The 26413-nt window shown below is 35.0% G+C and overlaps 1 protein-coding gene across 2 annotated transcripts in view; it reads right to left on the bottom strand.

The window, feature by feature from the left end:
* Positions 1 to 3026: 3026 nt before the first annotated feature.
* Positions 3027 to 26413, bottom strand: part of CDC73 (cell division cycle 73) — a 116876-nt gene continuing 93489 nt past the window's right edge. The window contains exons 14-17 of one of the 2 annotated variants that reach the window (XM_027609993.2): positions 23387 to 23548; positions 20023 to 20123; positions 14314 to 14455; positions 3027 to 13385 (exon numbers count right to left, since the gene is read on the bottom strand). In XM_027609993.2, coding sequence (XP_027465794.1) covers positions 13349 to 13385; positions 14314 to 14455; positions 20023 to 20123; positions 23387 to 23548 — 442 coding nt within the window. In that variant the 3' untranslated portion in view covers positions 3027 to 13348. The remainder of the gene's footprint in view (positions 13386 to 14313; positions 14456 to 20022; positions 20124 to 23386; positions 23549 to 26413) is intronic. The other variant, XM_027609994.2, reaches the window with a different exon arrangement.

The raw sequence follows: 26413 nt of genomic DNA, 5'->3' as shown, positions 1-26413 counted from the left end.
ACTGTGACATAGCGTTAGGCTACTACTGACCTCTTGACATGATCAGGAGGACCGTCTCCCTCCAGCTGTTGACCATGAGTAACTGTAACCTGCAGAGAGTGAAACCGCAGATAAGAAGGGTCTACTGTCTTCTCAAAATGACAAAATTATAGAACCGGAGAGCAGATTAGTTGCTTACCAGGAGCAGGAATGGGGAGATGGAGAAGGGGACACTGTGGGTGTGGCTATAAAGGTGTAGCACAAAGGATCTTTGCACTGATGGAACGGTTTTGCATCTTGTCTTTGGTGGTGGTTACACAAGTCTACTTGTGATAAAATTGCATAGAATCATACACACACACTCACAGATGAGGGCATGTAAAACTGGTGGGAAATCTAAACAAGACTGTAGGTTGTATCAATGTCCTGGTTTCAATATTGTCCTATAGTTATATAAGATGATGTCATTAGGAGAAATTGGGTAGGGAACACCTGGGACCTCTCTAGTAGTTTTGCAACTTTCTATGATTCTGTAATTATCTCAAAATAAAAAGTTTAAAAAGTACATGATCTGAGTCAGTCATGCCACTTTTAGTAATTTATCTAAGATACACTCTTACATATGTACAAATACATATGTACATAGATGTTTACTGCAATGCTGTTTATGATGGTACAGAATTGTACTCAATCCAGAGATGCTTCCACAGTGTTGGACAGCCACGGTGTGAAACAGTACACAGCCAGTTCAAAGGAAAAAGATATTTACAATATGTTTACTTCAATTTAAAAAAAATTAAGGACAGAAAAAACTGAACAAACATACAATGATTTCCAAGATATACTTTTAGGTGAACAAAGCAAAATGCAGAAGAATGCTAAATATGTTGGGACATCTGGGTGGCTCAGTTGGTTAAGTGCGGCTCAGGTCATGATCCCAGGATCCTAGGATCAAGTCCCGCATCGGGCTCCTTGCTCAGTGGGGAGTCTGCTTTACCCTCTGCCTGCTGCTCCCCCTGCTTGTGCTTTCTCTGACAAATAAATAAGTAAATAAAATCTTTAAAAAAAAAAAAGAATGCTAAATATGTAAAAGAGAGAGAGATATTTATATATTAGACCATTTAGCTGCAAACTAGCTCTGGAAGGTTCCTGGGAATCTGACACAGTGATCACCTCCTTTTGTATTTTTTTTGAAGCATGTGAATAAACTAGTATTTATTGATCTAAAGATTCCCACAACCACCACCATGGTTTCAATCAGGTCAGCTACCAAAACTCTACCAAATCATTCTCTCGTTTCCTTCCACACATTCACCCCAGTGTTGTTTTTCTCATTTGCTCTTTCTGAAACTTCAAATATTTATGTGAACCATAATTCTAACACAGTGGTCCTTCCTGATGAAACACAGCTTCTAGGAAGTAGTTTATTCCTTACTTTTAAAGAAACCTCTCATGAGCAGCATACCCCCATATATCAGTCAGAATCCGGTCAGGAGACAGGAACCCCATCAGTAATCTTGATAGAGAAAATCAAATTTTCTCTAAAATTGGTTGAAGAAGATTCTAATAGATATAGAAACTAGAGAGAAGTTATTCCTTCTATAGTGGTGGGAGAATAAAAAAGAAAGAACTTCATAAGAGTCACCGCACTCCCCACCCTACCCCAGTGAGTCAGAACTCATTAGAGAGGGCATGGCTCACACAGAAACAGAGACTATCAGTCGTGGAAAGGCGGAGCTGGCCTAGTTGGAGCACCTCATCAGGTGATGGAGTCCCTGGAGGTTGGGGGTGGGTTCCTAAAGTTGGTCTTTAGGAACTGTTCCCTTGAGCAAAGTAGCTTTCAGGAAGGTGTGGGCTGCAGATGATCAATGAAGGCCGTTGAATGGGTGCTCCCAGACCTTCTGCATGCTCATCTGCTGCTGATGGCAGCGAAGTCAAACACAGGACACCAGAAACAGAAAAAGAAACTCTTCTGTTATGGCCTTATGTTGTTCCTCCAGTGACAGCTTAACATCAAGCCTGTGCAGGAGAAACCTGTACAGGGTCCAGTTTCGACATTGCAAAATCAGGCCAAGAAGGGTGGATTTAGAGCTGAGAGACAGTAACTTGTTAACTGGTCCACCTTACCATCTTGAAATATGATTAATTACAGTGCACTGGTGCTATAAACATACAGAAGAAAAATGGGAATACTTACTTCTTATTGGATATTGGTATACCTTTGTTTAGTCTTTCATATATATTTTATTGTTTCATTTCTTTCGAGACAATCTCTGTGATAATCCTCACATAGATTTCTTTAAGGTTTTAAAGTGAGGTAGATATCATATATGTGGGAAATGAAGAGTTGGTTTTCCATTCTTAAATCAATCAACATAGATGACATTGATGCAAACACATCTATCTCTGTTCCATTGGTTTTAAGAGCATTAAGTACGGTCTGATTTTTTTTCTCATATGGGACAAGACTAACATTGGCAAACAATGGGCAGAAATCACAAAAACACAAATGTGTTATTTGATAAGTACAGATGTACATTTCACAGGTGTGAATTTGAACTGTCTTGAAAGGTAAGAACATCTATACAGGGAAAGGAACATTTACTAAGGCATGGAGCTATGAAAAAGGATGGCATGTTGAAAGACTGCAAAGCGGTATATGTGGACCTAAGTTTTTGGGACGGAAGCATTTGATGAGGTTGAAAATATAATCTGGCTTCAGGTTTTCAAAGTCAATGACTCTCAAAATAGTGCATCCGTGAATCACATGAGAATCTTGTTAAATATGTGGATTCTTTAGCTTTCTCACACCACAAAAACCCATTCAGTAAATTTGAAATAAACGTCAAGGAATCTGTACTTGAACAATTACACAATTTACCCCCACTTTGGAATGCTAACGCTCCTGGTCCACACACTTTTTGATAAATACTGTATGAAAACATTTTTACTTAATGCTATTGGTCCCCAGGTAGGGCATGCACACTCCACGGAGCATGCAAGATGATTTAGTCGGGTGCAGGAAGAAGACACTAAAATATATATTTGCAGTTAAATTAAGCTTTATTAATAGTTAATATATGAATTGACACAGATGCCTTCACTTGATCTCTATACAGTACAAGGTGAATTGAGGGAAGAAAAAGACCGGACAGTGCAATTCTCATTCCCTCATCCAGCATGGTGTGACAGACAACACTTTATACTTTACAAAATAGAAAAGTGGCATAGAGAGATCTCTGAGAAAAACAAAACAAAATGAACAAACAAAAATACCTTAAAGATAACAGTAATAATGGAAGCAAGTGGGAACAAGAAAATGACAGAGTTGACCTTTCTCTTAAAACTAAATTAGCTCTTTGCCAAATAACAAGGTTAGAAATTGATCAGAAGTCAGATGATCAGAAGTGTGAATGAACAAGAAAGTAATTACTGCTGGGAAAAAACTGCTATGGAAAGAACATTTTAAAAATGGTTATTGGAAAAAAATTTATTTTGTGCTTTTGCAGCTGAAAACATAATACCTATCAAAATGTCCGTATCTTCACAATTTAACAACTTGGAAATAATTTCCTGACCTATTTAAAAATCTCCAAAACCTTAATACAATGTTTTGTTTTTTTCTAAATATTCCAAAGTGCGTTAGTGGGTTTTAGAAAGTTATTTGTCGGGGCACCTAGGTGGCTCACAGTCCGTTGAGCGTCTGCCTTCAGCTCGGGTCATGGTCCCAGGGTCTTGGGATCAAGCCCAGCATCAGGTTCCTTGCTCAGCGGGAGGACTGCTTCTCCCTCTCCCTCTGCTTGCCACTCGCCCTGCTTGTGCTCTGTCAAATAAATAAATAAAATCTTTAAAAAAAATGAAAAACTTATTGGTCAAAAATATAGAACTTCCGATTAGTTGCAAGAACAAGTGTTGTTCATCTTCCATAAAATCATTTTTCTCACCAGGGAGAAGAAATTTAGGATGCTTTCCCTCTTTACTCCCTGCTCAGGCCTCACTTCCAGGTTTTACTGAGATAGCTTAGTAGTTAAAGCTAATGATGAGATTTTCCAGGTAGTATGTCTTTCCTGCTTCAAGAATACTTACCACTTAACATTACAAATTCCCACTCTACCACAGAATACAAGTCTTTATTTGTTTGAAGTTCTTAAAAGTTCTAATGTGCATTTTCTTCAACTGAGGTTACTTGGGAGATACACTCTTGGATCCTTGCATAGCCTCAAGATAAATGGTCACAACTGGGAAACAGATTTAGTTGTAGCCATTCTCTAAAGCTTGGAGGTTTGATTTTTTTCCTTTATAAATTCCTCTCTTTACCCTGAAATTGAAGAATTCGAGTATCTCCTCCTGCATGTCTAACAAGCATCTCAAACTCAACATTCCCCAAAACTCCTGATTCCCTCAGCTGCTATCATCCCCAAATCTGACCCTTACACAGTTCTTTCCTAGCATAGTAAGCAGGAACTCCATCCCTCCGATTATTTAGGCAAAAGCCAAAACAAAAAACCTGATTGTTGACTCTATTATCACACACCGCACCCAATCCATCTACTTTTAAATTATTTCCAGAATCTATTTGTCACGCCTCCACCAATTACCACATTGGTCCAAGCCCTAATGATTTACCCAAATTACTGAAATATCTAATGAGCTGGTCTCCCAGCTTCTGCCTTTACTCCTCAGTCTATTTTCCAACAGCATTGTGACTCTTGAAACTAAAAGTCACATGAGGTCACTCCTCTGCCCAAAAACTCTCCAGTGGCTTCCCATATGTACAAATGAATAAAAGCCAAGGGCTTTACAACAGTCTACAAAGCCCCACATAATCTTTTCTCCTGCTGCCACTCCGTGCTCACTCTTACTGTTCTTGCTCCCTCAGCTCTACCCAAGGCGCCTCTTTGCCAGTCTTTGAGTCGCAGCTATGATACTACCTTGTTTTTAAACTTCCTGTTCGCTCTCTGGAGTACTTTCTCCCCAGATATTTATGAGGTTGGTTCCCTTACTTCCTCCAAATTGCTGCTCAAATGTCACCCCATATAAAATAGTAAATCTTGCCTCTACCTTATCCCAACACTGTCACTTTATCACTTATTCACGTGTGACAGATTTATTCATCTTCTCATTGTCTACCTCTTCCTACTCAATGAAGGCATGGCGCAATGCTTTGTTCACCCTGAATTCTGGCGACTAAAACAGTTCTTATCAGTGCCATGAAGTAGACAATAAATATTTGAATGAAATGTCCACCTAGGTGTCTTTCATGCCCTTGATGTTACATGGAACCTATATAGCAAGAACCCTTTCAAACCGTGTAACTGTCCTCTAGTATTTACGAATTAAGTCTGTTTCCTTTTTTCTTCACTTATTCACGTTAAATATCCTAAACTTTTCTTTAAGGTGTTTTCATTTTTACTACAATCTCCAGGTCTTTGGGTTTTGCTTTTCTAGAGAGAACTACTACTGCACAAATTCCAGGCCACTAATTTGGTCCTCAAGATGGCCATTTCCCACTTTTACTACATTTTAATGTGTTGGGCTTTTAATTTACAGAAAGTTTACTTCACACTGTGAATTTCCTCATGTGCTTTTTCAAAATTAAAGTTGTCATCCATCTCTACCAGCAATTCTTTTTCACCACCACCCACTTCTGAGGTTTTTTTTGTTTGTTTTTTAGGCTTCTCTAGACTATTTTCCTTTGTCAGCTCATTCACCCTTTGGCACAAGTCAAACTGTGGGACAGTCTGAGAGGCAATAAACCCACGAGCAATACAAACAAGCCAGTTACCTGCTTCTGTGGGCTGAGGATGTGTTAACCAGCAAGCTGCCAGGACCCAAACAAACAGGAACTGAGAGCCCACCATGCAGTAGCCCAGCAGGTACTCTGAAGCTAGTCTTCCTAGTACCACACATGTGGACTGCACTCTTTTCCTCTAATTCCATGAATCGAGAGTGAGGTGCTCATATTCAAGCCACCTCCCTAGAACCCTGTTTAAGATGAAAGGTGCAACCCAGTTTAAATGTGGGTGGAAGGGATAAGTACAGGGTATGACAGGATAAAAACACAAACTAGAGAAGAAACAGTAATAGGGCAAAACTGATGATAGTGGGGGGGAGGTTGTAGAAGAACACGTATGAATAGACAAGTCCTTGATGGATGACAGGACATTTAAATCACTGTAATAGGAGGAAAGAAAGATTATTATATGCACACGTTTTTGAGATACAGTATTGAGAAGTCCATGGCTTGTTTCCTCCATCAAGAATACGTAAGGTCACTTCTGGGTGAAGACAATGACGTACGATCAGAGCTCCATCACACTTAACAATTGGTAGGGGAGTGAGAAAAAAGGAAAAACAGTAAACCATCAGCCACCAAACAAGAAAAGACACATACCACCTCATGTTAACAAGGAAACCAAAGAAAGAAACAGATTCAGGTAAGATTTAGATTAGGCTCAAAATAACATCTAACCCACCTCACTGTAGGAAAAGAAAGCTGACAACATTCCAAGAATTCTCAACCACAATCTAGAACAAAACAAACTGAGAATAAGAAGATGCCCATAGAAAAGTCAATGAAAAACCCTTTACAACCTCCAGTACTTCCAGGTATTCCTTTTTTCCAGTACCCTGTAGCCACTTTGGGAACCATTCATGGTGTTCTCCCTCAGAAATGAGATGTACATACAACTAGGAGTTTGGGCACGTTATGGACCCTCAGAACAGAGTGGTGCTCAGGTCTTCCAAAAAAAGAACTTTATCCACTCCATTAACATTACACTACAGAAGAGGCAAAGAATACAAGAACTAGCCTGATGTGGGAGCAAATTGGGGAAAGTAAGACTCAGAGAAGGTAGAAAGGCTGTCAGAGAGGACTTAGTACAATAAAAGCCCTCATAATCTGTGCTAATGGAACATGCACATAATTTAAAAAAAAAAAGTTAGAGGAGGGCATTGAAATGATCTATACCCTTAAAAAAAAATCCTGAAATATCTAAATGTACATTCACTGATCTCTTGATACAAAGCCAATGATTTTGAGCATGGGTCCTTAAAGTTCATGCTATCCATTTACAATTTTCTTGTTGCCATCGACCTGAGTCATAGCCTGTGGCTCTCTTCCCTGCCAGCCCTATTCTTGTCGTTGTTACTTCAACACTCACATGAGTAACCACGGTCTCAGATCTTTGACTCCAAAGAGCTCTTCTATCTCAGTCACTTCCAAGTTCTTGACTTTCCCTCATCAATACCCTATCACCTCTGAAATCTTGATTTCATATATCCCATCCTCTCTTCTCTTTCAGACTTACTTTTAGCTTCATTTCACTGAAGATTTCAGTTCATGGATCAGCCCCACTTTCATACAATCCACCACCTCCTTTATATTGTTTATTCCTTGAAGAGCTAAGATTCCATATCCTGGTACTATAAATCATCACTTGTGAGTATCTTCACCTCCCCGGCCTGCTTTTACTTCCATCAAAAGTTGAAAATCTATTTTTCTCTACACCTGCAATCAAGCCACTAAATGCTGCTGGAGAAATTTCATACCACAGGTTTGCCTAGTTTCACTTAAATTTATGTATAAACCCCCAAAAGATACATCACTGCCCAAATCCTACTACTTTTTTTCCCACTGAGCTGGAGTTCCCATATAATTTCTTCTTTCTCTTCAAATTCCTACATCAACTACATTAATGCCCCCCAGTTTATTTCATCATCAGTAACCCTTACACTTCCTTTTTGTACTCAATGGTGTATAATGAAATAAAAACACATAACTAAGAATACAAATACTTTAAAACTGTTTTACAGTCAAAATGCCATAAACATTAGTGATGCCCAATAGGGCTAAAATAATCGAATAAGCCATGAGCAAGCTCATTTGATCTTCCCCAACCATTACACACACCAACTTGATAAAATTTCAAACTATTCCATTTTAAAGAAAAACATATATTATTTAACAATTTTAAAAAGAGAAATTGATGCCATTACCATATTTACATTTTTAACATGGTAAACTCCATGAATGCAGTTCTTCTTTGAGTGTAAATTACCATATTTTATCACAGTGAATGTTGTGTAACTCAATGGGTTTCCATTTGGAAATTTTTGGTAAATCAAGTACAGTCCAAAAAAATATTCAAGTGTGATTAACCAAATCTCTGATTTCTTCTTTCTTATATAGCCTGAGCCCTATTTACATTAGTTGTGTAGTATAAATCAACATTCTCTGGATGATGAATTATAAACTATAATTCTGTGACAAAGTACCTACAAATAATTATGACTCAACAATACATCCTTCTCTAGAGCTACTTTTTATGTTAAACACCTGATCATTACACGATTAAATAAAAATGGAAAGTGTTTTAGAAAATGAGAGGAAAAAAAGCTTATTTGGCAATGTGCTGTTATATACTAGCACCTCTGAGCCTTGAAAAAAATCCAACAGCATCTACAACTCTTGCTATATCTATTTTAGTTATGTGAATGCTCATCTGCCTAAGAGCAGATGATCACATGAACAGAAGAGCAGGATAAAACATATTTAGTGGGCACTTATGAACTGAATGGAAATTAAGTTTGAATAGGGCCCATTAAATTCTTCATTAAAGAAATTTCATTGCAAAAGAGTCACACATTATCACTGGCACAACCAATAGGATGATGCTGTTAATGGTTTGATTATATGCAGAGTACAGTTTGTTTTCAAACTATAAAATGTTAAAATCAGGGTACTCAAACTGTAAAGATGATTAATTCTATTAAAACAATAAAGGAGATAGTAAATTGGACCATAAGCAAACTAAGCTCAATAGAGCATGTGGCTTGGTACTTTTAGGAAGAACTATGATTCTCTACGTTATCTAACTCATTAACAGAAGACTATAAATGTACTTAACTCATTAGTTTTCAAAGTGAAAACTCATATTGCATTTATTTTCAAAACAGAAATACTATGCCTGAAAAATCTCATAAATCCTTTTATGGAAAGACGGTCATCATCCATATCCTACCCCATAATACAGTTTCCGTATTCTTGGTTGAGTGTGATTTTTTGGCTGGAGGGATGAAGAGCAGGGTAGAAGTGGGGTAGGCATGTCCCCAAGACTGTTGAAGTAAAGTACTACAAAATGTTTTATTTACAATTAAACTTTAAATTTAAAAATCCACTGAAATGGAGTAAGAATCACCGAACATTTTATCAGATCACATGGCCCAAATTTAAGCTCCATTCAAGAACCACTTTGCTTGAGAAATAATACAAATTGGTGGCTAAACAATCATTTATAGTGCCTACACCATGTAAATGAACTACATTATATATAAAGCACTATAATCAAACTTGGAGGTTAAGTAACTTTTAGTAAACTTAAACTGGATAGAAAGGGAATTCAGTAGCAAACAAAATTCTCAGATACATCATTTACTTAAAATTGACATAGCAGCCCCCACTTTTTGAATTTTGGCAATAAAATTTCATTAGCTTTACTCATTTAAATGGCATACATTTATAACTCCCAAGATACTCTAATAAACACTACCTAAAATAATACATATAAGCCCAAACAGATCAATGACCTGGAAGTATTATTGCCTATTATGCATTTACTAAATTCTTTATACACCTATTTATACATTTTCAATTTTTCCTTAGTTATTCCAACATATTAATATAGAAACCATGCTGGCACCACAATACAGCCAAATGTGGCAATGGATAGGCCAGAATATATAGGACACAGCATTTCAAAATTCCTAATCCAGTTCTTAATTTAAGTCAAATTCAGTCATTTGTCCTTTTATAAAGTTAATTTACTATGGTTAGGGTAACCAATTGACTATCAAATCCAAGTGAATAAAAATTCAGTCAAGTAATATTAAGGTGCATGTAATTAAATTTATTTTCATGTTTTAATTTTGATTAGCTTTTATAATATACTGCTGGTCTCAAAAACTAATTAGTTCAACAACTAAGACTCAGATAATCGTTATCTGACAAAGTGGCACTTTATTTCTGGCCACATATGTATATCCTATCATCATTTCTATTGTTAATACCAATAAAATGGAATTGTTATATAGTAAGAAATATGTCAACTAAATATGCCCTCCCCACCCTCCAAAAAAAATGTATCGCTTTAACTTTGTTAGGAGTCACAAAAATTTTTATTTAGGAAAAATATTTCCTTCAATGTTTGATAATGAATTTTATTTAAATGAATAATTTACTTTTACTTTTCTGTGCAGACCAATTAAAAAGTATGACTCTTCCCTTTCATAAGCAAACTCTAATTCTGCATGGCAGATAAGAAATTAATACTTTACTTTCTTCTACCTTAAAAACTAATTATGAAATTTTCCTCATTATGAACTAGTTATTTCTGTATGGATTGTTGTCATGCTGCTGTTAAAAAAAAGTTAGTAAAAGATATGGACACATGGGAAACAAATCATAAACTGTAATACTAGTTTATAATGAAATATATTAAACATTGTTTAAATATTAAACAGCAAAATACTCCTATATTAAATAAATAAGACTTGAATTTGTCATGTGGAACTGTAGACCAATACCATCAATAAGGGGGATGGTCTAGTGTAAAAGGTGGTCATCAAAAGAAAAAAAAAAAGCAGGAAAGGAAAGAAAAGAAAAAAGAAAAAAGAAAAAGGAGAGGAGAGATGAGGAAAGGGGATGAGGAGGAAACATTTAATACTGGCACTGTTTTCAACAACAAATTGAATCAGTGATTCTCAATCCTTTCTGAACATGAGATTACCTAAAGAACTTTTTTAAAATACTGATGATCAGGTCTCAGCCCAAATTAAATCAGAATCAGGAATCAGGCAATAGTATATTTAAAAGGTCCCCCAAATGATTGTAATGTGCAGTCAGGGTTGAGAGTTACTGACTGAAACCAACAAGCTTCTTAATGTACCTGACTCAGAAGAGGGTCCTATAAAGAAAGAAATGGAATTTTCTTTTACCAGTGGGACAAGACAAGGGTGTCTCCAGTTAACAGTAACTTCCGGGTAAGTCAAGTTTATTAATGCATACCTCATTTCCGTTAAAATATCTATGTATACCTCTTCATTCCCTGTAATTCTGTATTTTCAAACTCTAAGACCTAGTCAAAGAGTACTTTTTGTAATAAATCTGTCACACTGAAAATTCATTCATGCATATAAATTATTTACTGAACGCCTACTATGTGCAAGGCACAGTGATAGGTGCTGCTGTAGGACTTGGGAGTCATGAGATAATGATTGGCTGAAAAAAATTTGTTTTTGGAATTAATGGCTATTAAATTAATTACATGGACCTAAATAAGGGACCGAACTACTGAAAAAAGAAAAAGAAAATAAGTACATACTAAGGGTCTGATTTTAAAATACATAGCACAGCATATTTGTACTTTTCCTAATGTTCCTTTACAGTATTTCCAGAAGCCTTTGAATATACATAAGGCAAATTCAAGATAGAAAAATAAACCCTGTTTAAAGTAGATGTTCCCAATTTTAACCACACTCTGTATCAAGTAAATTTCTTATATGACATAAGTATAAATACTAAAAATCTTTATAGAAAGGTAGTTCTTGTCCACTTGTAGTAGTCTTAACAAGTAATCTTACATTAAAATATCACAGATTCTAGTCCTCGACGATTTCATCATGGAGAAAGTTTATACAATACATAATTTATTTTGAAGACAGTTTATATGCTGAGAAATTTTAAAGTGAACAAATCTGAGTTCTCTTTTGTTTTCAAGAAGAGAGGATGCAAAGAATGGAAGGGGGTAGAATCTGTTCAAACCTTATAAATATCCTACAATCTAATAATTTAAAATGCTGACTGCTTTTCTTAAGAACCTAGTGAATTCCATACGAATAAATACTTTTCCTATTCACTACTGGTATGGACTTTTGTGATTAAAAATAAATAGTAAGTGCTTCTCATTTTTATGATAGCATTAAATTTCAAAATGAGGCTAGGTAATGTCAGCATAACATAAGGAGGAGCTAAATGTTTACCAAAAAAAAAAAAAAAAAAAAAAGCTGACCTAAGAAAAATCACTTGGGGGGGTGGGGAATAGAGAAAAAAATGACACAAGATGAAAGATCAGCAACGATCCTAATGGCAAAAACTCTTTAGGGGAGTAGAGGTTCCAAGTTGCTTTTAAGTAATAAAAGGTGAAATCAAGACTCAAGGAAAATGCTCATTCATTTGTACCTTGGATGCAACACTCTAAAGTAGAGAAGTAGTAAAATATTTTACTAAGTTAAAATATAGGTTTTATATTTTATACGATATTGAACACGCACATAAAAATACCAGTGTTTTTATCTTGTTTCTTTTCAGACACTTAATTAAGCAAATGTGTTCTTTGGTGTCTGGGGGAATTTATCAATATTTAGGGATAATGGAAGATAAGAACTCCAAGATCAACATGCCTAGAAATAGAAGTCTCAAAATCCTACGCCATACATATAAAGTAAGAATCAAAGGTGAACTTATGAGAAAAAATAAGAAAGTTAAAGTTACATTGCAGTAGGACTAATATATTTCCTTCCCCCAAACATACTCTGGCTCCCAAAATAAAAAGTACTATAGCCTAACAGGTTTTTAATCTGTGTTTTGAGATTTTTCAAGTGGAAAGATAGCACAGATAGAAATATCATTCTAAGTTTTAAAATCACCAAAGTCAGTGAGAAGAATGTACATTCATTAAATGTATTCATTCATTTTAAGTAAAGAAGTCTTGAAAAGGCTGAACAGTTCAACCAAAGCTGAAGAATTGTTGATTTTTCATTTTTCTTTTTTAAATAAAGAATAGGTACAGTATACATACAGTTGACATTCTGATTCATTCAAAATAGTCACATCCCTTTGCTAGTTTTGGAAGTTCCAGAGACTAAAATTTAATATCATTCATAACATAGTATTTTCAATAAAAGGAATTATAGAGCACTGAAAAATCAGAAGATGGCCTAGAGAGGCTTTTAACCTCTAAATATACACACATTTATAACCTGTATTTATTTTCTAAAGAAACAAATTTTAAGTAATGCTAATTTAACCAATGGAGAAAAAACTTCTATCAAAATATACAATTTCCATTACAGACTAGAAGGCTAATATTAAAAAAATAGTTGTAAGCCAAAAAGTTTGCTTATATGGATGACAAGCATCATCCCTTTGAAGCATAAAGCATCAAATAAGGTCTTATAAAAGATCGATCTGTGACCTTCTTCATTTGTAAGTTCTTGATAAATTCATAAAGCTTGAGTCTCAGTCTTTAGGTCAAGGTATATCCATGCTTCTTAATCCAGATCTCCAGAAAAAAGGGAAACCAAGTAAAATTCAGAATCTCAAGTGGGATTTATGCTTTACCATGTACCTGAAAAATAATATTATAATAGGTTATAATGATTACAGGAATTGTAGGATTTTTAGAGTATTACATGTAAAAATAAATTAACATTTTAACTTAAAATTCAAAAATGTACAGGGTGTTTTGTTTTCTAAAAAACTGGAAACCTGATACTGTACTTTGGAAATACAGAATAAGAACTTCTGAAGCCAGAAAAAACATTCCTCTTATTAAATTCTTTAATCTCAGAGCTTCTGGCTAGAATAATAAATGTTTCTCTTTAATATATTATCAGTTATAATCACTGGGTTACCTCAGTCACCTCTGACTTTGGAAAACCCTTAATATTCAGCAAGAGACTTACACCAAGAAAGTGACAGATTTTAAAGAGCACCTCAATGAGAATAAATTTAGTGGTATTATGATCATATGCTGTTCTTAAATTTTCCAATTATAAAACTGATGTTACTGTAAAAAGGCTTTAAGAATCCTATTTACAAAAGTAATTAAAATAAATTCAAAAACTGAATTCCTTTCACAAGTTACCCATAACAAATCCAGTCAGTGACCTTTTGATGCAAACAAAACAAAACAAAACAAAAAACTATAGGGATCACTTAATCCAAGCCCCCTGGACAGACAAAAAACAAGGTTCAGAAAGGTCACAGTTCATTAGAGCCAGATCACAAAATCAGAATTAAAATCTAGGCCTAGGTCTTCCGACCCAGAGTTTACTGTTCTTTCTATCCAGGTATACAGTCTTTCTCCATCTGTTTCTAAGATCAATGTAACAAAGACATTTGTTAATTATCTACTGGATCATCAAATCAGACAATGTTCGAAAAGGGGAATTGGGGGATATGTTCACAACTTTAATGAACTTAAAATCTAACTGAGGAGAAAGGAAAATTACTACAATAAAGCAGAAGTAAGTGCATTTTAGGATCAGAATTACCTATCCAATGTTTCCCAGAACCGTAAGAAAACTGGTCTATCCAAATGACGTTTGTGATAGCTGAGTTCTAATACTGTTACATCCCATTTCTGAACGTTTGGATCTAGACGAACTTCATCATATTTGAGATGGAAGGCTTTAACTATATGGGGGGAAATAATATTTTTTATTCAAACTGCAATCAAAATTATAAAAATATTTTACAAAAGAATAAAAATATCCAATATAGACATTAACCAAAAAACTAAACCAAACAAAAAACTTTAAAAAAATCAAACTTTCTTCAACAAATGAAGCTACATTATAACCAAAGTGATCTTTGAAATAGATGCTAATAAGCACCGTGGTATCCTCAAAAACATTCAACTCAACAAATACCTACTGAGGGTTTATACATGGCAGCCACTGGAACTGAAATGAAGAATAAGGTAAGATAAAACGCGTATGTTCTGGGTGAAGGATAAGAAGAAGAAACACCTGTTCAAATACAGTATGATAAAGGTGTAGTACATCACAGAAACATAAGAGTACTACCTCACCCAGACCAAGGAATTCAGAAAAGGCTTACATAGGTAATGACCTCTAATCTAAGATCTAAAGCTTGAGTAAGAATTAGGCAAACACAGAACAAAAGTGATCCAATTAGCCAAGAACATGCTCAAAGAGAAAACAGTTGCATCTAGGAACTAAAGAACTTTAGTGGAACTGCATCATACAAAGTAATGTAAAAAATGGGTAAAAGGTTAAGACCACAGATTCAGAACAATGTTGGACATGCAGGCCATATTAAGGGGTTTGGACTTTTATCTAAGAGATAGGGAGAATCACTGCAAAATGTTTAGCAGTGACTACTGATACAATTTAGTAATCTAGAGAAGAGATTTGCTCAACTTGGGAGAAGATATATGCCTGGCAAGAAAAAGATTCAAGAAATAATTAGGGAGTAAGAACTAATGGAACTTGGTAAGAAATGATGAAAAGGGAAAAAGAAAAATTTGGAAAGCCTCATGAGAAGGTTACCTAGAAGTAGATAATTAAATGATATAAAAAGTGAGTCTAGCAAAGATCCATAAGAGGATTTCAGCCAGACGGAACAGCTGGTAAAAAGGTTCTGAAATGAAAGCAAGCTTGGCACATTCTATAAACAAGTATAACTTCTTTTGTAGGCAATGTCCTATAAGTAGAATTTGGCTATGGTAAAAAATATCAATTTATTCCCATATGATAGTAAGCGACTAGAAAGTTTAGAGTAAGAAGGTGAAATTATCCGGTTTTCATTTTTAACAGTTAATTCTGGGTGTTGGGCAAATAAAAGACTCTAGGGCAAAATATCCTAAGTACAGTATATTGCAAAAGGTTAACAAATGGACCATAAAGTATTACTTTCAAATTTTCTCTCTCCCTGATAACCCAGTTGAATCAACCTGGCTAGTTTATTTTGCAATCAATTTACCATCTGTGAAGTTTCTGTTCTCACATGTACACATGTAAGATGTTTAGCTTTTCTTTCAATTTACTTTTTTTCTAACATATAATTGTTACTATCATTATCATCTAGTATTAGAGGTCTCTAAAGAGAAAAATTAATAACTTTGTTAATTTTTTTGATAACTACTTTATGGACTGCTTGTTCCATACTGCTGGCTGGCCTACTGGCTTTCAATGTTAAGACTGAATCGAACGAAGTGTAATTCTTTTTTTTTTTAAGAGTTTATTTATTTATTTGACAGAGAGAGTAAGAGAGATCACAAGTAGGCAGAGTGGCAGGTAGAGGGAGAGGAAGAAGCAGACTCCCCTCTGAGCAGAGAGGTCAATGCAGGGCTCAATCCCAGGAACCCAGGATCACGACCTGAGCTAAAGGCAGACGCTTAACTGACTGAGCCACCCAGGCACCCCCAAAGTATAATTCTTGATGGAAATCCAAAATGAATCATTTGTGCCCACAAAAAGAAACATATAAACATTACTTCAGAATTATTATGCTTTTATATAATTAAAGGTCCTCTCATCAGCCACATTATTCATTTTGAATTTAATTCAATTTAATAAATTTAAACTGAATCATTAGAAGGGCTATATATTATAGCTTCAGAAAACCCATTTTCAAAATATTTATCTGTATAAAAAATTTTAATTTTTAAAAATTTTTAAATTGAAGTCAACATTTCAGTACTTCCTATTTTCCTTACTACGTTTCACTTTTCTAATTTTCTCAATGTGATGTGCTTTAAATCATTCTTTTAAAAAATATGTATCTATTTATCTAACTATCTATTTAGAGAAAGGGTGGAAGGGCAGAGGGAGAGAGAGAATCTCAAGCAGACTCCCTGCTGAGTGATGAGCCCGATGCAGAGCTCAACCTCATTGACTCTGAGATCATGACCTGAGCCGAAATCCAGAGTCAGATGCTCAATGAACAGACTGAGCCACCCATGTGCCCCTAAATCATTCTTTTTTTGAAGATTTTATTTATTTGAGAGAGAGAGCACGAGTGCACAAGCTGGGGAGAAGGCAGAGGGACAGGGACAAGTAGACTCCCCGCTGACCAAGGAGCTCAATGCAGGGCTCAATCTTGGGACTCTGGGAAAATGACCTGAGCCAAACACAGACCCTTAACCGACTGAACCACCCAGGTACCCCTCATTCTGAAAAATATATTAGTTATATTTTTAAAAAATGATTTATCTAAAGCTATAAAAGCCTACAGTCCCCAACTCCTTAATTTCAATTTAGTTTATATAGTACTTATTTTTCCACCAGAATAGACAACTTTTAAAATTTAAGGTGAAACATGAGGGGCACCTAGGTGGCTCAGTTAAGCGGCTGCCTTCGGTCCAGGTCATGATTCCAGGATCCTGGGATTGAGCCCCACGTCGGGCTCCCTGTTGAGCGGGGAGCCTGCTTCTCCCTCAACCTCTATCTGCCGCTCCCCCTGCTTGTACTCTCTAATAAAAAATAAAAAATCTTAAAAAAAAAAAAAGGTAAGACGTGAGAGTCCAAAAAGTTTAAATCACAAATGAGAAAGCATAAGGTTTCTCTAATCATACAAGGTATTTTATTAGCATGAAGGAATGGTGGCAAGCAAACTTACACCAAGACATTACTATAAAACATCTTTCTTATTCAAAAAAAGACTTTTAGTTTTTAATCCTTAGCAAAAAATAGAACAAACGAACTTCTTTTATAAGAAAGCCAGTCATCTATCTGGTAGCACAATGAATACTAAAGGAAAATACTTCACACGATTCAGAACTGTTCATTTTTTGCAAACTGCATGAATCTCGTCGACATATTTTACAGGAACAAAGAAGTAAAAAAAAAAAAAGACAACGCTCTTGAATAATATTTAGTAGGTACAATGATGGCATGTCAGATGACAAAGGGGCAACATAATATAGATACTCATGAAAAAATTTTCTCATTGGTAACTAACATTTTTATACAAATCAATACTTAATATCTTCTCTAAAATTCTGTGTTCTACTATGCAATATGAAGAAAATGTAAGTTTTTACCAGGGCCCATACAGATGCTCAGTTTTCTCCCATGCTTTATAGATGTTACTATTTTCTATGTGTGTTATGGGGGAATGGGTGAAAACCTAGAAAAGGCAGAGTAAAAAGCAAGGAGATATACTAAGAGCTAAAAGGCAATATATTCCTAAATTTCTGGCTTAGGAAAATTACAAAAGAAACTGAGAAAAAGAAACAGTCTGAGAATGAGGGAGAGTACAAGACAATTCCATTTGGAACAGGTTGAGTCTGATGTACCAACAGGACTCTCAGAGGAGTTCTCTCGTAATTAGTGAGATATATAGACCCAGAATATAAAGCTAGAGATTTAACAGAAAAAGGGGAGGGTTATAGATGGTAATTGAAAGCTACCAGATCTCTTTGAGAGAGTTATCTATAATAAAGGAGAAGAGAAACTAGACATAAACAGGTAGCTGAAAGCCAGACAAAAAGTAGCTAGAGAATCTGGGAAAGAGTAACAAGCCCTTGGAAAAGAACATTTTAAAAAGGAAGAAATGAATGAAGAGAATCAAATTTTGATAAGGAGGTCAAAAGTATCTAATATTTGAGTCACTGGTAAGTTTGGTGAGAATAGTTTAGTGAAGAGCAAGAGAGCCAAACAGCGAATTGAGAACTGAATAGAAAATGAGTTAGTAGAGACAATTCAAAAGAGGAGCTAGAGTTGAGGTCAAGAGAAAGAGTTTTAAGATGGAAGCAGCAAGAAGAGTACTTTCATTTTAAATGCTGATAGAAGCAAGAGCTTAAAGAAGGAAGACTGAAAAGAAATAATTTATGGAAGAAAATCATAACTGGTAACTGTATAAAAAAGTCCTTCTTATCTAAATTTCAGAAGACTAACAATCTGAACAAAAAAATTACAACATCATTACATTCTGAATGAAATTTAGGCAGCATTTACATCTTGAAGACATTATAATAATTTTTTTTTTTGCAACACTATTCAAAAAGGCAAGCAAGTAGGTAAAACATTCATGTTCACGGACATTTTACTTTCATTAAAATTCCCACTCTCTGTATCTTTAACTTTCTAGTTATCAACCCTGTGCATTATTCAAGTTTCAGAAATAACATAAAAATCTATCACAATATTAGTAATATTAGAATCATTGTCTAAAATGAATGAAAGTAGAGAATAAAGGATTGAAACTTCCAAGCTTGGGCAGTTTCCATCTTGGAAGAATGGTGGTAAACCACTAACAAAGCTGAGGTTGCTTTAAAAAAAAAAAAAAAAAAAAGAGGCTGGATTTTACAGTAGCACAATCTACATTCATAATAACTGAAGTTGTCATTTCTAATAAACATACTTGTTTCATAAGAATGTTTTTTAAAAAACAATTTTACTACGGTTACTAACTTAATTGGGTACTCGAATTAAATAATAATTGGAATATCTCTACTGCAAAAACCACAGTAAATTAATCTACGTTTAGTGTATCTAACTGTATCAATATACCAAAAGATCTAAGCCACATGAAATGTTCATTTAACAGATATCTACTGAATGCTTCCCCTATGCCAGGCACTCTTCTGTGATGACAATTCAAGGGTGAACAAGGCAGAAAAGGCTCCTTCCACCAAGGAACTTGGCCTTATAGCCAGGGAAGACTTACAGTAAAGGTGTAAATAAGAGAATATCAAACAACAGTAAGTACTATCATGAACATAAAAGAGCTTAAAGAGTAACTGGAAGGAAGTAATGGCTATTTCCAGGCTGGCCAGAGAAGGATTCTCTGAAGAAGAGAATACTTGAACTTAGACTTGAATGAAAAGAAAAAGCCAAACATGCTACAATCATTCTAGACAATGGAAATAGCTGGTAAAAGTCACATGGTACTTTAAGTCCTAACTGCACATTACTGTTCAGCGGAAGTCAACCCATTTAAAAACTGGCCATCAATTTTAATAAAAATCTGTGGATGTGCAATAATATTAATGCTTCTTAAGTGACCTAATGTAGGGAATGGGAGATAATTCACTTTTAGATATAAGTACACAAAAAATATTAATGTTCAAAAAAAGACTTTAAAAATATTTCACAGGTGCTTAAAAATTAGCATATGTTAATGGAATCCTTTGATATACACATCATATATGAAGAGCCATAGATGGCTTTCTCTTAAATAAAGCAAGACCATTTCTATATTGGATAAGCAGTAAAAAATAAAGAGAATCTTACTTTTAGCAAATATGTCAACTGGTGATCCATCAGGCAAAAGCCATGGCCAACCTTTGAACTGCCATGCAGGACCTTGCACAAAAACTGCTACAACCCGATCCCTATAAATAGAAAAGGGGCAGGGTTAGAGCTCCAGGGTTGAGAAAATACTTTAAATATGAACTTTGATTACTATAAATCCTTAAGGAAAGGACTCAATTGCTCATGTGATATAATCTACTGTCAACAAATCTGTGAGGCAAATTACATAACTCTGTTATAATGTTATCATTAGAGCATACTAATGATTGCTACACTTCCCATGCATCTGTTTTTGCACCTAAGCCTTTTAAACATAATTACACACACAATCCTTATACGCAATCTTTTTAACCTTTAATCTGCCCTTCTCCTAGAATAAGGGTCCACTTTTCCAATGCGATAGGAAACAAGACTTGATCTATTAATTGAAAAAGTTGGTTTTAAAAGAAAATCATCTAAAATTCAAATACATCTTAAATGCTTTACTCTTATTAAAAACATTATAAATTATAGTAACTCACCAATCATTTTATAAAGCCCCAAGGCCTTATTTTTGAGTTCTGATTATTTGGGAAGTAATCTTGAGTAGAAAAACCATCAAACTTTAATTTTTCCAACTGTTTACATTTCACTCACCCTAAATTCTATTAGCATTTTCTTTTCTTTTCTAAGTAGGCCCCATGCCCAACATGGAGCCCAACCTGGGATTTGAACTCACAACTCTGAGATCAAGACCCAAGCCGAGATAAAGAGTCAGACACTTAACTGACTGAGCCACCCAGGCACCCCATTAGTGTTTTTTAAAGCAACTTGTCAGGGCACCTGTGTGGCTCAGTCATTGAGCATCTGCCTTCAGCTCGGGTCATGGTCCTAGGGTCCTGGAATTGAGCCCCACATTGGGCTCCCTGCTTGGCGGGAGGCCTGCCTCTCCCTCTCCCACTCCCCCTGCTGTGTTCCCTCTCTCTCTGTGTCTCTCTCTGCCAAATAAATAAATAAAATCTTAAAAAAAATAAAATAAAAAATAAAGCAACTTGTCTTTCCAACCATTCAACTTTGTTTTCCTAAAAAGAACAAATCTTTCTCTACGCCCTCATATTTTTCATTAGTTCACAAAGTATTTAATTAAATTGAGAAATTATAAGTACAAAGGCCATAAACAGTTTAAGTCTAGAACTAAAGTGGGAACAAAACCATAATATAAACAATAATAGTTAACATTAATTAAGATGTACTATGAGCATTCACTCTGTGCCAGTGCTGTTCTAAGCACCTTACACTGTACATATGTTAACACACTGAATCTTTCAAACAATTCAACGAGGTGAGTACTATTATTACCCTCATTTTACAGATGAGGAAATAGAAGTGTATGGTTAGTCCATTAGTCAGAACAGAAATGGAGGGAAGAAGAGGAGTGAGAAGGAGAAAGGGAGGCAATGATTACTCCTGTGCACTGGTTACGCTACTGTTCCTATGGGAGGACTGATAAATCCTGAGAACAGCCATCTCAGTACTATAATGGAAATAGTTTTAACCTTGCAATTCCCTGAAATGGTCTTAGGAATGCCCCGAGGTTCGCAGATCATACTCTGATAACCACTGCATTAGATGAAGACTATATAGCCAACAGAGCATTAAACCAGGGTTACCTTCTATTCAAGTAAAAGACCTACAGCAACAATTCAAGTTACTGTGAAAAACCACAGCTTAAAATGCTTAATCTACTAAAAAATCTCTAAGGCTAACATTAAATCTTAAATAAAAAATTTCCTCCTTGCATAGGATATATGTCCCATAGTGCCAAAACTATGTTTGGTAACGGAGCACACTATTAAATGGTCTCTTCATTTGATGACATAGCTTGTGCCATACAATAGCTGAAAGCCCAAGGTACCTGCCAAACTAAAGGAAATCTGGAGAGACATCACCTAGATCCTACTGGGTTTCACAGGGTTAAGAGGTAAGCAGGATAATATAAATACTACTCTCTGTGAATTCTTAAAAGGACAATTAACAGAGAAAGAAAGAAAAAAAGGTAAGGAAAATATTATTCCTAGGTTATGACATCAATGACTAGGGACCTAGCTAATATATACAAGCAACGTTTTGTAGCACGGTGACAGCACCTGTATATACTGTCTTTTTTCTGCAACTAACTACAAACATATAAAACAAATGGTGTAATTTTCCTTCTTCCTACAATTTTTAAACTTGGTATCTGAAATTCTCATCTTACTTCATATAATAAATTTTTAACATACTTGTATTCTCAATGCCCTGACTTCCTAATGTGGGAAGACGAATGAGTACTTCAAAGGTAAACCAGGTAATTCATCAATGTGTTGTATTCTCTATGTGACAGAGATGCACTCTCAGACTCTGTATTTTTATTCCAGTTTAGATTAATAAAATAATTTAAGATAATTCATGAATCTGAGTTTATAGGCACTTTGTTATAAATAGTTTAATATTTTATTAAAGGACACTTTAATGTAATTAGAGAGTTAAACCAAAGGAGTAATGTTATTCTTTTTTTTTTAAGATTTTATTCATTTATTTATTTGAGAGAACGAGAATGAGAGAGAGAGAGAGAGAACATGTGAGAGGGGGGAGGGTCAGAGGGAGAAGCAGACTTCCTGCCGAGCAGGGAGCCCGATGTGGGACTTGATCCCGGGACTCCAGGATCATGACCCGAGCCGAAGGCAGTTGCTTGACCAACTGAGCCACCCAGGTGCCCCATGTTATTCTTTTTATTAAATTATTCCCTACAATAAAAGTAACAATTCTTTATCATTTCTTACCCAAAAATGTGAATTCTCCAAATCAAAAATCTAAAACTATAGCTCTCAAAACAGTCTATTTGGAAATTTTGCTCTAAAGGCTGATCCAGAACAAATAAATAGTGGAAAGAGTTTTTACTAAGTTTTCCAGAAGTGTTTCTTTTTTTTTTTTTTTTTTTAAAGATTTAATTTGAGAGACAGTGAGCGCACACAAGCGGCGGGGGAGAGGCAAAGGGGCAAGCAGACTCCTCACTGAATGGGGAGCCTGACAACGACCCAAACCCAGGACCCTGAGATCATAACCTAAGCCGAAGTCAGATGCTTAACCAAGTGAGCCACCCAGGCGCCCCTGAAGTTAGTGTTTCTTACAAGTAAAATAAAGTTTAGCTAGCCAAAATATAAATTTATTTGGGTATTACTAAAATGTGAACATTATTAATGACCAACTTAGACATTAACATGGTTTTCAGGCATAGTTTCTATTTAGAACTCATGACAAAATATGATAGTTTTTAATTATAAAAAAAAATTTAATGACTACATAAAAGTATAGATCATCTTACCAGTCTTGAGGCATAAGTTTGAGGGGCTGGTCTACTACTCTATAAGGAACTGTGACACTAATTGCAGTGCCTCCTGGTTGCATCTGATCTTTTCTTCTCTGTATTAAAGTTTCATTTTCTCGTTGGCAGCCTTGTTTCTTCTTTTCATCTGATGGGACAAATCTTTGAAAAAATAGAGATGAGAAAAGGTCAAATGTTTCAATGTGATACAAATGGGAAAATAAATTACATTGAAAGTTTTAAACCAAACTTTTTTTTTTTTTAATGAACCTGCTCTGCATGTACAGATCACAACGTGTGGAGTATAACCTTTCCTTTCCATGACAGCACTCAGCTCACATAGGCCATAAGTTGGTGTGTATGTCTGTGTCTGTGTCTCTCTCACACACACACAATTTTTATTAATCCATCTAGCACTTAACATTTTCCAAAGTTACATAAAAGACCATACTAATCCTTGATTTTTCAAATGCTAGTAGAAGGAAATTTTATTATAAATCAAAAGGTCACTTGACATGAGGATGATGTGGCTTTTCCCCAAATAGGTGACTTAGCCTAAGAGCATCACAAAACACCCCTTTTCATGGATTATGACTTAGCAAAATTAGAAGAATGCTATCCAATTTCAGGGTTGCTTTGCAAATTTTAAAGGAGGAATTAAATTAGTATATGCCAACTGTCTTAGTATAAATACTGCTAGTTATTTAGTAAATTACCAACTCTACCATGGGATTGAATTCTCCACTGTACTAACAACAGATATTCTCAAAAATAATTCAGCAATCTGCAGAGCTGTTGCCAGCTCTAGATTGTTGGTATTCACAAAGCATTTCAAAACAGTCTTCTTTTAAAAATATGCATACTCCTAATACACACTCTATTAGCATATTTTATTAGCTATGGTCTGGCACCACCAATTAAATGGGGGCAACGCAGTCATTACATTGAGACTCATTCCACTTCTAAAGGTTAAGATAGATAAATGGAGTGGAGGGGATACATGACAGCTTGCACTTGGTAGAGTCCTTCGAAAAATTTCAATATCACATGCTGAATTCATCATTAGTAATACTAGTCTTGTACTCATGAAAGTTTTTAGTAGACGGTGATTGTGATAAACGGTACTTCATTGCTGAGCTGTTTTCATATCCATGTCAAATCTGATGGAAAAGTTAAGATTTCCATATCATTTAAAAACCTCCTCCAGATAATCATTTTACTACCTATTGATTTTGGTTATTTATTAATCAAACCCACTGAGAAAATGCCAAATGTAATACTAACACTGAATAATTAAACACTTTAAAATTAACAGACATGCATTGTTGGAAACAGTTTTCATATAAAACAACAAAAATGTATCAAGTCAATAGTGATACACTGTACTAAGTTATACAATATACATCGTTGTAAAAAAAAAAAAAGTCACTGCCCCCTTGAAGCTTACATTCCAGATACAAAGTGGTCTCACTGCCAAGAGAAAAGATGCTTTATCTCAGTCTATATCTAGATAGGATTAAAATGTTTACATTCTTAAATATAATACTGCATCTCACTCTTTTCTAGCTTTTGAAATTTTAAATGTTGTAAAAGTATAAAATTACTTATGCAAAATTACTTACAATCTTTAATGAATTATTATATACATACAAATGAGTGATCTATAATACCCAACTTCTTAGTCTATTAAACACCTAATTCACTTCTAATGCATTAAGAAATGAGTTACATAGCATTTGCATGTTCACATATTTGTTGATGTTTTACTAAGTTCAGAGTCATTAACACGGTTCTTTAACTATCATCCTGTAATTTTTACATGCTCTACTATTTTAATTTCTGAATATATCTAGGTCTTTAGAATAGTAGCTTCACTGAAGCTGTTTTTCAAAATGTTTTTCAGCCTTGATCTCCTGTGGTAATAATGTAAGGATCCATCTTCTATCCTACTCTCCTAAAGTTAGAATAACAATGTAAATTTCTCTATCCATGGAAGGCACTAGCAAACTAATTAAACTTAAGCTTTTTTTTTTTTTTTTTTTTTTACTATATTTCCCTGGGATCCTGGAGTAAGAAATAAAGCCTAAATTCTGCTCAAGGGAGGGAATCTAACATAAATTTCTTCTTTCACAAAGGTTGGACTCTCAGGGATTAAATTCAATATAATGGTAAGCTAGAAATAAACCCACTGCCCACTCTTTTTCCTGTACCCCATGCCTAGCCCTTATTAACACCCTGGCAATCGCAAGGAAAATCAAATCTCAGAATTGTAAATTGGCCCTCACTTGAATTTGAGGCAAGAATTAAGCACCCTGACCGCAACAATAAACACATTATCCAAGCCAGGCCAATGAGACTTAAACCTGGATTTTTTGCTGGAATTATTGGGAAACAGGAACTATCTTTCTACTGTGATCAGTAACCTGGAGTTTTTGATAATCCTCTTGGACCTGAAAAGTGAGAACCTGAGAGATGGAGAGACGAACTCCTGATTATATCATTTTAGCACTAAGTCTAGCTGTCAGAAGCCAGGACTGTTCAGTCACGTTGAGTCAATAAAGTATTTTTTGATAAATTACTTTGAGTTGGTATTTATCATTTACAACTAAAGATGTTCTAACAAATATAACCAGAATTGCACAACTGATGTGATGGATGAATATATGTGATTTGGAGAAATATTATGATGTCCACTCACTTATCCAATATTTGCAATTATTTATTCCACTCTACATTCCATGAGTAAAGGAGTGTGGGTGATGATATGACCAAAGTCATTACTATTTAAACAAGTACAGTTCTACTGAAATAATTTTATTAGTATTGTCAAAGAATAAAATCCAAATAAATGATATAGCTAAATAAATTACAGACTTTACGTTATTTTAAAAACAGAGCAAGTTTATGAATACTTCCCAGGTTAAAAATATAGTTTTCCTGACGTTGGAATTTGAAAAGTATAGAAAAGAAAAAGCAACAATGTCTGCGTGTTTAAAAACCTCAAACTGAGAATTTAATTTAAAGTGA

The sequence above is a fragment of the Zalophus californianus genome, chromosome 10, assembly GCF_009762305.2.
Source record: "Zalophus californianus isolate mZalCal1 chromosome 10, mZalCal1.pri.v2, whole genome shotgun sequence".
Classification (NCBI taxonomy): Eukaryota; Metazoa; Chordata; class Mammalia; order Carnivora; family Otariidae; genus Zalophus; species Zalophus californianus.
Note: the sequence above shows the minus strand (reverse complement) of the source record. Positions and strands in the feature narration are given on the sequence as shown.